A 15,792-nucleotide genomic window follows, 5' to 3' on the forward strand; every position below is an offset into this window, starting at 1 on the left:
TTTAATTGCAATGAAAAAGGAGGCAATGGCTCAGTGGTAATGTGCCATAAAACCACATTTATGTGAAGAGAATTCAAGACAGCTCATTTTATATGGTGCAATGTGTTATCTGGATATTTTTGAAAGAAAATTCCACAAATCATGTCGCATTTGTGGAGAGAGAAATGCAGTTAATATTTTACTAGTTATCTTTAATTAGTTATCACTGACCTAAAACATTAACTCTGTTCCTCTCTCCGCAGATGCTGTCTGACCTATTGAGCATCTCCAGCTTTTCAGATATCCAGCATCTGCAGTTTTTTTGTGTTGCCTTTTGAAAACAATATCCTGTGGTAACTAGTCTGCAATTAGCTTCCCCCCCACCCTCCCCACCTCCCTAGTTAAGGTTTTCTTCAATGCCATTTATGGGTAATTAAAGGGCAGTATCTTCTGATTCAATGCCAAAGATTTTCTCAGCGATCATTTTGCCGTCATATTTGGGTTGACTCCCTCCAAAATCTTCCGGGAGGATATCAATATCAATCTCCTTAAAGAAAGCTTCCAGTTCCTCACCATGGACATATACCTGGAAGAAATAATTGGTAATTATTCATTGTTATAAATAATTAAGGTGCTACCAAGGCTATAATTTTGCAGAAATTGTGGATTTTGCGATATTCGACCTCAAGTGGAAATATTTGGCAGAAGGTATCAGTGCAGAAACCAGCCCACTCACTCCCTCACTCCCTGATATTTTTTCCCAATGGTTGGTCCAGAAAGGAAGGAGAGACGGTGGAGCAGGGTGTGAGATAAGATGGAGGTATGTGGGAGTATCAGTTCATGCCTGACCATGAGAGAACAGGAAAACTGGTGGCCTACCTGCAGAGGTTTTGGGGAAGTCAGCCCAGCTCATTGGTGAGGAGCAGTCAGCAGGTTGGTGGGAGCTGGTCCAAGGTCTGGATTGGACAGAGTGTTGGTGCTGCCCTCATCCCAGGTCCAGGTGTGAGAGAGAGTGAAGGAGCACAATCCCTCCACTCTTCCTGTACATCAATGCCAAGAGCCACACCTCACTCCCCAGGCATGGATAACAGCTAAAATGATGACTATCACCTGCATGTGCTCCTCCCCTTCCCCCCACCTTCTTATTCTGGCTTCTGCCCTCTTCTTTTCCAGTCCTGATGAAGGGTCTCGGCCTGAAATGTCGGCTGTTTATTTCCCTCCATGGATGCTGCCTGACCTGCTGAGTTCCTCCAGCACTTTTTGTGTATTGCTCCAGATTCCAGCATCTGCAGAATTTCTTGTGACTGACAGCTTGGAATTGGCAGAAGGTGGTTCCCAACAAGAACCATTATTAGCAGGTAACAAATGTCCTTAACATGTATAAGGAGTGGTTCAGTCAATTCTCCCATCCCATTGAAACAAATATGCCATCTAACTTTTGAAAATTATTGCTATTAATAAGAAGTCAATATTTTCCATATTTTTTTCTGTTCTGTCTACAATTCAGCTGTAATTTGTTGAAGTTCATCCTACAATTTATGTTGAACCCATAAATAATCTAATTGGGTTAAAGGTGCAGCATTATGTATAATTTATGTATAATTCATGTTTTTTTTTGTTGTCTGAATCTATGTGCCTGTGATGTTGCTGCAAGCAAGTTTTTTATTGTACCTGCACCTCACCGTACTTGTGCACATGACAATAAACTCGAGTTGACTTGTAAACTCATTCACTGTTATCTGTAAAGGACTATTTTAAATGGTAAGCTGACATTTCTACTATCCAACACGAACAAAGTTTTTAAAGAATTACATAATTAACTTTATTAATTGAATTTTCACTTCTTTTACTTCCAATAGGTTTTCTTCAAATAATTTAAAAAAAACAAGGAGTAATTTCCAAAACTTTGCTAAAATTTATGCTGCATGTTTTCCATAAGGAGAGGCTGACATGGAAATTATTTTGCACCTTAGGAAGTGTACTTTGTGTGAAAACCTTGTACCAGTTTTGTGGGTGGTGCCTATTGGGAGTTGGGGTTGGTGTTGGGAAACAGACTAGGCCAAGATCCAGTTGTGGGAATGGGGTAGTGACGTGATTTAGGGCAGGTCGGTTGGACAGGAGGTGTTGAAAGACACAAGCAGGGTGGCGAACAAACATTATGAAAAAATCCTTAGCACAAGAACACAAGAAAATAGAAGCAAGAGTTGGCCACCAGGCCCCTCAAGCCTGCCCTGCCATTTAATACGATCACAGATGATCTATGTAGGCTTCAACTCCCATTCTGTGCAGGTTCTCCACAGCTCTCAGTTCCTCAATCTTTCAAAAAATTATCTTCCTCCACCTTAAATACTTCCAATGATCCAGCCTCCACAACCCTCTGGGGGAGAGAAGTCCAGAGATACACTACCCTCTGCAAGAAGAAATTACTGCACATCTACATTGTAGGGAACAGGCTCCTCATCTTCTATGTCCCTTTGTTCACGGCTCTCCCACCAGTGAGAACATCTCAACATCTATCCTGTCAAGCCCTCTCAGGATCTTATATGTCTCAATAAAGTCACTCCTCATTCTCCTTAGCTCCAAAGGATACAGACCCAAACTCTACGAATGGGACAATCTTCTTATTCCTCATTAAAACATATTCTATTAAAGAAAAGATTGGAGACACAAGGACCAAGGTTATTGAGGGATATTGAGGCCCGAGTAAAGAAAAAACGGGAAGTGCATATCAGGTATAGGCAGTTAGGATTAAATGAGGCACTTGAGGAGTATAAGAAATGTAAGAGAACACTTAAGAGAGAAATCAGGAGGGCTGAAAGAGGACATGAGGTTGCTCTGGCAGACAGAATGAAAGGGAATCCCAAGGGTTTCACTAGCTATATTAAGAGCAAAAGGGTAGCAAGGGACAAAATTGGTCCTCTTGAAGATCAGTGTGGTCATCTATGCAAGGAGCCAAAAGAGATGGAGGGAGATGTTAAATTAATTTTTTGCATCCGTATTTACTCTGGAGACAGACACAGAGACTATAGAACTGAGGCAAAAGAGTAGTGAGGTCATGGATCACATCTGGATAATGGAAGAGGAGGTGCTGGCTGCCTTGAGGTGAATGAAGGTGGATAAATCCCCAGGACCTGACAAGGTGTCCCCTCGGATCTTGTGGGAGGCTAGTGCAGAGATTGCAGGGGCCCTGGCAGAGGTATTTAAAACATCCTTAGCCACGGGTGAGGTGCCGGAGGACTGGAGGATAGCTAATGTTTTTCTATTGTTTAAGAAAGGCTCTAAGAATAAGCCAGGAAATTATAGGCTGGTGAGCCTGATGTCAGTCGTGGGTAAATTGTTGGAAGGCATTCTAAGGGATGGGATATATAAATATTTGTATAGGCAAGGCCTGATTAGGGAGAGTCAATATGACTTTGTGTGTGGTAGGTCATGTCTAACCAATCTTATAGAGTTCTTCGTGGAGGTTACCAAGAAAGTCAATGAGGGAAAGGTGGTGGACATTGTCTCCATGGACTTTAGCAAGGCCTTTGATAAAGTCCTGCATGGGAGGCTGCTCCAGAAGGTTAAGTCGCTTGGCATTCAGGATGAAGTAGCCAATTGGATTCGACATTGGCTTAGCAGGAGAAGCCAGAGGGTGGTAGTAGATGGTTGTCTCTCTGACTGGAGGTCTGTGCCTAGTGGTGTGCTGCAGGGATCGGTGCTGGGTCCATCGTTGTTTATCATCTATATTAATGATTTAGATGATAATGTGATAAACTGGATCAGCAAATTTGCAGATGACACCAAGATTGGGGGTGCAGTGGACAGTGAGGAAGGCTATCAAAGCTTGCAGCATGACCTTGACCAGCTAGGAAAATGGGCTGAAAAATGGCAGATGGAATTTAATGCAGACAAGTGTGAGGTGATGCACTTTGGGAGGACAAACCAGGGTAAGAGTTATACAGTGAATGGTAGGGCTCTGAGATATGCAATAGAACAGTGGGACCTGGGAATACAGATCCATACTTCCTTAAAAGTGGTGTCACAGGTAGATAGGAGGGTGCAGAGGAGGTTTACTACGATGCTGCCTGGATTAGAGGGCATGTGCTTTAAGGAGAGGCTGGACAAACTTGGGCTCTTTTCTCTGGAGTGGCAGAGGCTGAGGGGTGATCTGTTGGAAGTGTATAAAATTATGAGGGGCATAGACAGGGTGGACAAGCAATATCTTTTTCCCATTATTGAGCGATCCAATACCAGAGGGCATGCACTTAAGGTGAGAGGGGGTAGGTTCAGAATAGACGTGAGGGGTTAATTTTTTTACTGAGAAAGTGGTGGATGCCTGGAATGTGTTGCCTGATAGGGTGGTGGAGGCAACTTCATTGGGGGCTTTCAAGAAGGGCTTGGATGGGCACATGAATGAGTGGAAAATGGAGGGATATGGGCATTCTGTAGGTAGGAGGGATTAGCTATGTTGGCACAACATTGTGGGCAGAAGGGCCTGTTCTGTGCTGTACTGTTCTATGTAAAGAAAGCTTTTGGAACTTTGGCCTTCATAAATCAGGGCATAGAGTGCAGGAGTTGGGATGTTATGTTGAAGTTGTACAAGACGTTGGCGAGGCCGAATTTGGAGTATTGTGTGCAGTTCTGGTCACCCACCTACAGGAAAGATCTCAATGAGCTTGAAAAAGTGTGGAGAAAATTTACAAGGATGTTGCTGGAATTGAGGACTCGAGTTATAGGGAAAGGTTGAATAGGTCAGGACTTTATTCCCTGCAGCACAGGAGAATGAGGGGAAATCTTATAGAGGTATACAGAATTATGAGGGGTATAGAAAGGGTGAATGCATGCAGGTTTTTTCCTTCAGGTTGGGTGAGACTAGAACTAGAGGACATAGGTTTAAGGTGAAAGGTGAAATACTTAGGGGGATTCTGAGGGGAAACTTCTTCACTCAGAGGGTGGTGCGAGTGTGGAACGAGCTGCCAGTGGAAGTGGTAGATGTGGGTTCAATTGTAACACTTAAGAGAGGTTTGGATTGGTAAACTGACGGGAGGGGTTTGGAGGGATATGGTCCGGGTGCAGGTAGATGACTAGGTGGAAGATCAGGTCGGCATGGACTAGATGGGGCGAAGGGCCTGCTTCTGTGCTGTCACACTCTATGGCTCTATGCCTAAGAGACTGCAGATGCTGGAATCTAGAGCCACAGACGATCTGCTGGAGGAACTCAGTGGGTCAGGCAGCATCTGTGGGAGGAATGGAATTGCCAATGTTTCGGGTCGAAACCCTGCATCAGGCCTGTAGTTTCCCTATAACTCTCAATTCACCAACCTTTCTAAGAAAAGGTTGGTGCCTCAGTCCTGGGCCTGGGAAAGCTGCTCCGCTTTAAGTAACATGAAACCAAGCCACAGCTGTCTAGTTAGTTCCCCCTTCCGTGTGACTGAGCCAAGCCATTGGTGCAACCATGATTTTTACACAAGTGACATCAAACATGTGTGTACAATGCTTGACACCTCTGTGCCGACCTGGCTCTCCCAGTGTGTACATGCAGAGGGGGTTTGCAGCAAATTTTCCAATCTGCACAACCCCCCTCGCATTTAACAGTTTGTTTTTAGACTAGATTCCTTTGTATCCATACAGAAACAGACTGCTAATCAAAGCAATTGTTAGCCCAGTGTTTGTATAAGAGAGATATAGTGACATTCTTTTGATTGGATCCTTTTATTTGATGTCTAAGAAAATGTTAAAAGTCTTGATTCAAGGGAGAGAGGAGTGTGAGTCACGGAGATTGGGAGTATTTTCTTTATTGAATTGCATTCTATTTTTCTCATGTTCTGATTAACATGCTGTCCCTCAGCAAAATATAATTGCATGTTCACATTTACACAGTGTCACCAGCTCTACCTCAGCAGTAGTTTCACTTTACATCTCAGGTGCCTGTATTTTACCAGACTGCTTGTGTAACATTCACTCATCCAACTGAATCTTCCGAAGACTGAAGACAATACCTTCAGCACAAACCCCGGTCCCTTGCCACAGATTCCATCTCACTCTGCAGCCAGTCTCAGACTGAACCTCAGCTGAGCTCCCACTAGCATATCACCTTGACTGATGACTTCTGTCACATGATATTATTTGTCTTTACATATGTCTCAGCCCAACTGATGTTAGTGACCTTTCTTTCAGCTTTTAATACCTCCTGACTTGATTATTCCAATGTTCTCCTGACTAGCCTTCTATTGACCAGTCTATGTACACTTAAACTTATCAAGATTGGTATTGGGTTATTATTGGCTTATTACAGTGAAAAGCTTTTGTTTTGCATGTCATCTAGACAGATCATGCCATACATAATTACACTGAGGTAGTAAAAAGAAAACAGAATATAGTGTTGGAGTTACAGAGAAAGTGCGGTGCAGGTGGACAAGTAAAGTGCAAGGGCCACAACAAGGTAGATTGGGAGATCAAGAGTTCACCTTTTAGCATATGAGAGGTCTGTTCAAGAGTCTGATAACAGTCAGATAGAAGCTGCCCTTGAGTCTGGTGGTTTGTGCTCTCAGACTTTTGTATCTTCTGCCCAATGGGAGAGGGGAGAAGAGAGAATGACCAGGGTGAGAGGGTCCTTGATTATGTTGGCTGCTTTCCCGATGCAGCGGGAAGTGTGGTCAATGGAGGGGAGGCTGGTTTGCGTGATGAACTGGGCTGGGTTCACAACTCTTTGCAATTTCTTGTGGTCTTGGGCAGAACAGTTGCCAGACCAAGCTGTGATGCATCTGGATAGGAGGCTTTTTATGGTGTATCTGTAAAAATTGGTAAGATTCTACTCCACTTGTCCTGGCACTTTCTTAAAATTAACAACTGTTTTAGCATCAGCTATGATATGTGGATGAGAAATTTTGACCTTCAGAACGGAGATTTACTTGGGATATCTAAAGAAATTTATGCACAGAGCATTATGGAGAAAATCTTAATAGGGATTTAAGTGAGAGCAATTGGTTAGAGAAGTGCTCAAAGGAACATTCCCTCTTGTTATGTACTTACCCTCTCCAAAAGTTTGCCCTTCAGAAAAGGCTTGACCATGTTGTAGGTGGTGGTGAAATACCAAGGCTGATGGATGAAGTGTACAGCTTTAAACCGAGCAGGGAAGGAATCCTGGAAAGAGGAACAACATGAAACTATTAAACTCTTTTCAGAGTTTCCTAGTCTGGTGTGTATACATATATGTCTCAGGATAGAATAACTGAATGGTGATGGAGACAATATCCCATCGCTCAGGGCTCAACACTTGAGATATCATTTGGTGAATAAGCAAAAACAAACCATCTGCATTGTCAGTAGAAGATCCTTTGGAGTAACTTGGGTTAAGCCTAGTGTACAATGGGTTCAGTGAATGTGTCACTTGGATTCAGAACTTCCTCCTGAGCTTCCCGTCTCAGCAAAGATGATTTGGAACTGAAGTTCTCGTCCTTCCCATGAGAAAGGGAAGATAATTGGGAGACTTATCTGCAAGTTGGTCTTATTGACCAGCCTGAGGCAGCATCATAGCAATGAGTTGCACAATGTGGACCATGGCATGATATGTCTTCAATAGTCATCTAAAGTAAGTATAAAGTGCGAGTTCATGGACACGCATACATATGTTTCCTGCTGTTGTTAAGATTGTAGATTAGGCAGAAACCTTCACTACAATTAATAGGTACCTTGGTGATAACTTGATAAGTATTAACCTGCGAGACTGCAGACTGAGAGTTGGGAAGTGGGATTAGCTTTAAGTCCGTTTTTGCTAGCATGGACATGATGAGCTACACGACCTCTTTGCACGTTCTAATCTTCTATGATAATATCAACAGTTCCTTAGGATAGAGGATGACTTGCCTCCACTCCAGTTCTGTAGTGGCTCATGAGGGACCCACAGATTCAGCCACAGATGGGGCAGGAGGTGTTTGACGGGGCGGGTGGGTGGCTAGTTTGGGAGAAGGTGTCATCCTTCTGCTGCTTCCACTGGGCCTCTCTGAGCACCTGATGAATGGACTCAAGGTTTTCAATGCTATCCTGAAATGCTCCTTTTCCAATATGAATGCACAAAGGCCGGAGATTCCCAGGAATTGGTGGGAATGTTATATCTTTTTAAGGAAGCTTTGAGAACATCCTTAAATTATTTCCTCTGTCCACCTGGCAAGCTCTTGGAAGCTCAGAATAGTAATTTTTTGTTTCAGAAAGCTTTTGTCGGGACTGCAAACTTCTTAGCCTGCCCAGAGGCCTCAATGGTGGGAATGTTGATCTGGGATAGGACACTGATTTTAGGTCATTTCTCCTGTGTCAGCATTGGTGGGACTTCCCCAGAGCTTTAAGCTGTCTGCTGCAGGTAGTCCTGGTCTTAGAAGTGTACGGGAAGTCCATGAGCTTTGAGCTGGGTTTGAGGTCTTGATCTTCAAACACTCATTTCCTCAGATGGCCAAAGGCTGCACTAGCGCATTGAAGGGAATGGTGAAATGGTGAATTTAATCATTGACGTCAGCCTTCACAGAGAGGTGGCTCCCCAGATATGGTAAGTGGAGCACTTTTTCCAATGTCTTGCTGTAGATCTTCTATTGTTGGAGAGTGGTGTTCTATAGTAGGGGGAGGGGGCTGGAAGAGGAAACTTGTTCTTTGTATGTTTTTTTCCTCATTGCCCCCCCCCCATTTCTCATTTCTTTCTCTTTTTTTCCCCTTTTCTTTGGAGCAGACTCGATGGGCCGAATGGCCTACTTCTGCCCCCTTGTCTTGTGATCTTGTGATGTTGAGTATAACGCCAATATCTCATATGCTCCAGTGAATGAGTGGATGATGATTCAGAGCTCAGTTTGTGATTGCATGCATCAACAAGTACTGTTTGCATATTGCAGCTTGATAATTGAGGTCGGATTCAACTTGCTTCTGGAGCAGAGGGAACAAAGGTTGACTAGCTTTCCATTTGTCCTGTAGATTAGTTCTCCTCCAGAGGGAAGTTTGTTGGAAGTGAGGTGTAGCAAGGCAGCAAGAAAATCTGAGGGAAGTGTTGGGGTAATGATGCAGCCTTGTTTGACACCAATCTGCACTGGGATTGGGCTGTTGCATACCTAAGATAAGATACCTTTATTAGTCACATGTACATTGAAACACACAGTGAAATGCATCTTTTGCGTAGAGTGTTTTGGGGGCAGCCCGCAAGTGTCACTACACATCCGGCGCCAACACCTACTGGTTAAGATCAAACTTGCATGCTATCATGTAGCAGAAGTAAGATAGGCACAACTTTCTGATTTAAGAAGGATGCTCCACAGTCCCTCTCAGTTGATGGGGGAAAAGGTTTATATGAGGTCCAAAAAGGCCATATAAAGTGCTACTCCGTGTATTTCTCTTGGAGTTGGTGTGCAGTGAAGATCACATGACTGGGCCTCCACCTGGATGCAATCCACACTGTAATTCAGGAAACTACTCTTCAGTCACTAGCATGAGGCAACAACAAGATCCCTGCCAGTGGCAGACAGCAGGGTGACCCCTCTGTAGTTACCACACATTTACCCCCTTTCTTGAAGGTGGTCACAATCATGTCTCTGGTATGTCTTCCTCTTCCCAGATGTACACTGTGAGCTGATGACTTCTCTGGTAAGCTTTAAGTCCTCAGCGGGAATACTGTCTGCTCCAAGATCTTGTTGTTTCAATGTGGAATGGCAGGGCAGTGGGACTGGATTATTTGCTTTGGAACTGAACGAAGGGTGCTCATGCCAAGGACAGAATCACTCTAATGAGCTCCTTGAAGTGCTCCTGATGGTCCTTCTGCTCTTGATAAGCTTTCCTCACCTCTTGGCTTTTCAGATTGGCAGTCAGTAACCAGTGGTGTGCCATAGGGATCGATGCTGGGCTGTCACTGATTTACAATCTATAGTTTGATGACTTGGATGAAGAGATCAAATGTAGTTGGACCAGATATGCTGATGAGACAAAGATAGGTGGGTGAGCAAGATGTGAGGAGGATAGAGGGTTTGCAAAGGGATTATAGATAGGTTTACCGAATGAGTAAGAAGTTGGCAGAATCTCACAGTGGGTGGTGAATCTATCAAATTCTCTACTCTGGAGGATTATGGAGGCTGGATCATTGAGAGTATTTAAAGAGAAAGTAAATTAAGTTTTGACAGGTCAGGGAACTGAGGGAGACGGGAACTGGCGCGGATGAGGAGATGAGGCCTGGGGCATATCATCGATGATCACATTGAATGGAGGGGCAGGTTTGAGGGGCTGAGTGGCCTACTCCTGCTCCTATTTCTAGTGCCGTTATGTTCTTAGATGGAGTGTAATGTGAGCAAATGTAATGGATCCACAATAGAAGAACTTAAAAGCAAATTATTAATTTAATTGGAGTGGACTGTTAAATGTTGCAATACAAGTGGGGTCCTAGTACAAGAAAGACAAAAACTTAGTATGTAGGTACAGCAAAGTACAGCAAAGAAGGTTGTCTGAGGATACATAGATCCACTGGAAAGTTGGGCAGAGGGTGGCAGATGGAATTTAGTCCAGACAAGTGTGAGGTAATGCACTTTGGGTGGTCAAATTCTGGTAGAGCAGGGACCTTAGGAAAATTGATATACAGAGCGACCTTGGGGTGTAAGCCCATAGCTCCCTGAAGCCGGCAACACAGGTGGATATGGTAGTGAAAAGGGCATTTGGTATGCTCGCCTTCATAGACTGAGACATTGAGTATAAGAGTTGGGACGTTATGTTGCAGGTATACAAAACATTCTGGTCGCCACACCATAGGAAGAGTATGATAGCATCAGAGAGAGTGCAGAAGAGATTCACCAGGATATTGCCTGGAATGGAGGGCTGTAGTTATATGAGATATTGGATAGGTTGGGTTTATTCTCACTGTAATGTAGGAGACTGAGGGGTGACCTTATAAAGGTTTATAAAATTATGAGGGGCATAGATAAGTTAGATATCAGAATCTTTTTTTCCCAGGGCAGGACAGAACTTGAAGGCTCAACTTGAAGGTCAGGGGAGAGAAATTTAAAGTTAATTGAGAGTAATATTTTCACACGGAGGAACAAATACCTGGAATGAGATGACAGAGGAGGTGGTGGAGGCAGAGACTATTACAGTGTTTGAAAAGTGTTTGGACAGGTACTTGGATAGGAAAGCCTTAATTCAGGAAAGTGGGATCAGTGTAGATAGGCACCATATTCGGCACGGATGAGATGGGCCAATAAGGTCCATTTCTGTGCTGGACGATTCTATGATTCTATGATACTGTGATGAATTAGTAAGGCTCGTGAACTGTTGACCTTTATTGCAAGGGGCATGGAGAATAAAAGTAGGGAAGTTTTGATGCAACTTTACAAGGCACTGATGAGACTGCACCTGCAGTACTTCATGCAGTTTTCTTCTTCATATTTAAGAAATGATATTCTTGTATTGGAGGTAGTGCAGAGAAGGTTCACTCATTGATTCCTAGGTTGAAGGGTTTGATGTAGAAAGAAAGGTTTGAGTGGTTAGGCCTAAGATCATTGTAGTTTCTAAAGAGAGGTGATATTATTAAACACATCAGATACTGAGAGGTTTAGACAGGGTGGATGCTGAGATGATAGTTCCCATTGTGGGACTATGTAGAAATGGGGCATTGTTTCAGAATGAGGGTCATCCACTTACAATAGAAATGAAGAGAAGTTTTATCTCTTTAGAACTTTAGAACTACCTACCCCTGAGAGCTGTAGAAGTAGACTCACTGAATACATTCAAAGCAGAGATTGACAGATATTTGAACTCCACAGGAGTGGAAGGACACAGGGAGAGAGTGGGAAAGTGGTGTTGAAGTCAAGACTGGATCAGCCACGATCTTTCTCAATGGCATAGAAAACTCGAGGAGCTGACTTACTTACTCCTGCTCCTTCTTCTTATATTCTTATGTTTTTGTGGCTCCAAAGAGCCCTTGGATGTTTGTGGTGTTTAGGCCATTTATGGCCTTGACTGCACTGAAGAATCCACTAAACCTTTGTTGCACAAATGTCCCTCCAAACATAGTCAAAATTAAATCGCTGACCTGGCTTCCAAATGGTAGAATGCTTCAGATGGAGGAGAGGCCTCGGAAACCAGGGGAAGTGGAGGCAAAATAACTCAGAGAAAAGTGAGGATAGGAGGGAGGAATCAGTGAAGACACAAAAGATTGCAGACACCGGAGCAACAAACAATCTGCTGGAAGAGCTCAGCGGAGCGAACGTCCACCAATCACCTACCGGCCCCTGTCTCACCGCTTCCCCCTCTCTTCTTTATACTGACTATCCTTCCTTTTTACACTCAGTCCGAGCACAGGGTCGACCCAAAATGTAAACAATTCCTTTCCCTCCACAGACGCCACTCAACCTGCTGAGTTTGTTGCAGAAGGAATTAGTGGTTGCCAGCTCTACTCATTGACTCAAAACAAAAGAAGTTAAATTCATACTTCGAAAGAAATGAAAAGATAGTAAAAGTACATGTTTCTTACTTGAATTTTCCAACATAAACCCCTCTGGTTTTGCTTTCCCATTGCTCACCTGAAGCATGTCCACCATTTTCTTGAGTTCTGAGGGTTTAATGCCAGATGCTTGTTGCATTGTGAATCCCTTGAAGTTTTCAATGATGCAAAATCCGTTAATCTGCGTCTCCTCATTCTCTAGAAGTTTCTCCAGGATCACACAGTAAGCGCGTAGGATCTAACGAGAAAGAGAATGGCTCACATCACATCCAATCATTCTTTGGTTCAGGTCTCCGAAATGAAAGCTCTGTCAGTGAATTTTAGCAAAGTTCGCTGAAGTGATAGCATCAAGTGGCACCAATGCCAATACTCCTGTTCCTGATCACTGTACAATGAAATGGAAGAACTAGGTTGTTCTCTCATGGACAGACAGCCAACTAACAAGCATTGTTCAAGTCCTAGCACTGAGCCATGTGATTTGTGCTGGGTTCATGCAGGAGATAGCATAATTAGGGAGGGGAAGAAAATCAGCTGGGGTTGATACCCTTATCTGCCATATCCCTGGTGAAAAGTGTGTGTGTTTTTAATGGGGGACAGACTGACAGGATGGGTGATGTCCTTCACAGTTAGATAGCCTTCTGACACTAGAGAAACAAAGGACAGCAGATGTTGGAAACTGGATGAAAAACACTGTGATGCTGGAGGAACTCAGCAGGCCAGGCAGCATCCGTGGAGAAAAGCAGGCGGTCAACATTTCGGGTCAGGACCCTCCTTCAGGACTTGAAGGAGGGTCCTGAAGAAGGCTCCTGACCTGAAACGTTGACCGCCTGCTTTCCTCCATGGATGCTGCCTGGCCTGCTGAGTTCCTCGAGCATCATCGTGTTTTTCAGCCTTCTGATACTCAGTGCTGAGATTTACACATGAAAATTAGCCATTTTTAGGGTAACTGGACAAGAGTCATATATCAATGGCCCTCAATTTTCATCTTTGTTGGGGCTGTGCGCATCGGGAATATTTACTCCCAATGCTAGAAGACTTTGTTGAGATTAGGACTTGGTCCCCTAATTTCCCTGCAAATAACAAGTGCATCCAGAACCTCCACATCAAACCCAAGCCAAATCGACTGGTGTAGCTGCTTGGGCTAATAGGGACTTTTCTTCCCCTCAATAACAAGCCATAGGATCACCCATGACAAACTGAAAAGGTCACTTTCAAAGAAGTTGCAATCAAACCCTTAGGGAGTTCAACCACGGCATCAGTCTAAAGCCCCAAATTGCATCCCCACCCCTCCCCTCTCCAATTCACTGAGGTCTGCCAGTTAGTCTAGTCTAATGATTTTTCAGAGCCTTTTATGTGAGTCTTGGCCATGAAGACCTCTCTCTGGAGACCAGGCCACCCACGCTCCCATGTTTTGTGGCAATATTTGGAGCAGATAAGTGTCTCCAACTTGTAAAACCCATGTACAAATCAGGACACAGTTGGGGTCGTTTTAACTCACTCCTTGAGTGTAAAGCTCAAGTTCATTAGAGACCTTGCCTGATTTTCTTCATTGTCAATGAGGATGGAAGGGATGCTCAGGTGGTTTTGATTAGGGTCTGGGTGGTAAATTACCAGCAGTGATGTGCACATGTATATTCCAATACCAGGCCTTCAAAAAGGGAGAAGAATAAGGAAAGGGAAAAGGCTAGCAGCAAAGTGCCAAGACCCAGGGTCAATCCTGAGCTTGGGTGCTGTCTCTGTGGAGTTTGCATTTTCTCCCTGCGACTGCGTGGGCTTCCTCCAGGTGCTCCGGTTTCCTCCCACATCCCAAAGACATAGGGGTTAGTAGGAAAATTGGCCATGGTAAATTGTCCCTAGTGTGTAGGTGAGTGGTAGAATCTGGGAGGAATCGATAAGGATGTGGGAGAATAACAAATTGTATTATAATAAGATCTTTATTATAATAAGATATCTTTAATAGTCACATGTACACTGAAACATGCAGTAAATGCATCTTTTGCGTAGAGTGTTCTGGGGGCAGCCCACAAGTGTCGTCACACTTCCAGCGCCAACATAGCATGCCCACAACTTCCTAACCCGTACGTCTTTGGAATGTGGGAGGAAACCGGAGCACCCAGAGGAAACCCACGCGGACACGGGGAGAACGTACAAACTCCTTACAGACAGCGGCCAGAATTGAACCTGGGTTGCTGGCGCTGTAATAGCGTTACACTAACCGCTACACTACCATGCCTGCCCACTATAGGAATAGTGTCAACGTGCGGTTGATGGTTGGCACAGACACAGTGTGCCGAAGGGTCTGTTTCCAAGCTGTATGTCTCTTAGACTCTCTTGGAACAATTGCTTGGAAACATCCTTTTGGGTATTCTGGTTGAGACTAAAGTACACAAGAGTCAGAAATAAAAACAGAAAATGTTGGGAACACTCAGCAAGTCAGGCAGCATCTGTGAAGAGAGAAACAAAGTTAGAATCTCAGGTCCAAGAATGAAGGGTATCTGACGTGAAACATTAACTTTGGTTTTCTTTCCACAGATGCTTTCCGACCTGCTGAGTATTTCTTGCATTTTCTGTCTTTGTTTCAGATTTCCAGCGTCTGCAGGTTTGGTTTGATTTCCCACCAGATACAAGTTCTGTTACCTCATCGAAAGTAATTTCCTCATAATCCCAGTTCTCAATGTTGAAGAGCAAGACGACGCGGCCGTACTTGTCCCGGTTTGTGAGAACGCCGGGATAGCCCGCCTCAATGGTGCTGCGGACTGCCTCTGGTGTCAGATTCTCAAAGAGCTCAGGGTATTGTTCACGGAAACGCACATAACCTAACGGAGAGAGAAAACTGGAACTAATCAGCCCATTCGTGTTTGTATTGCAATACTCATTAGTCACTGGACTGGTCCCAAGGATGAGGGGTTTGCCAAATGAGGGGACTAGATCAGGATTCCCTAGAGTTTAGAAGAATGAGAAGAGAAATTTACAAAGTTTTAAAGTACTTGACAGGCTAAATGCAGGGAAGATGTTTCCTCTGGCTGAGGAATCTAGGACCAGGGAGACAATTTCAGAATAAGGGATAGCCTAACAAGGAGACATTTCTTTACTCAGAGGGTGGTGAATCTATGGAACTTTCTACTCTAGATAACTGTGGAGGCTTGGTTGTTGTGTTCATTAGAGCAGAGATCGTTAGATCTCTACATGAACAGCAAGAGAATCAAGGGATAAGGGGATAGGGCAGGAAAATGGGGCAGAGGTAGGAGATCATGAACGAATGATGAATGGCAGATCAGGCTCGAATGGCCAGATGTCCTACTCCTTTCATATTTCTTATGTTAGCTCAATGATAATAATACTGAATACCCCATTATCTATGCAGACTTTTATGT

General features: G+C 44.0%; 1 protein-coding gene across 2 annotated transcripts in view; it reads right to left on the reverse strand.

Moving 5' to 3' along the window:
* Positions 1–412: 412 nt before the first annotated feature.
* Positions 413–15,792, reverse strand: part of rlbp1b (retinaldehyde binding protein 1b) — a 30,300-nt gene continuing 14,920 nt past the window's right edge. For both annotated transcript variants that reach the window (XM_052040614.1, XM_052040613.1), the window contains exons 4-7: positions 15,056–15,234; positions 12,498–12,656; positions 6,994–7,104; positions 413–565 (exon numbers count right to left, since the gene is read on the reverse strand). In XM_052040614.1, the coding sequence (XP_051896574.1) occupies positions 413–565; positions 6,994–7,104; positions 12,498–12,656; positions 15,056–15,234 (602 nt within the window). The remainder of the gene's footprint in view (positions 566–6,993; positions 7,105–12,497; positions 12,657–15,055; positions 15,235–15,792) is intronic.

This window comes from Pristis pectinata, chromosome 28 (assembly GCF_009764475.1).
Source record: "Pristis pectinata isolate sPriPec2 chromosome 28, sPriPec2.1.pri, whole genome shotgun sequence".
Lineage (NCBI taxonomy): Eukaryota > Metazoa > Chordata > Chondrichthyes > Rhinopristiformes > Pristidae > Pristis > Pristis pectinata.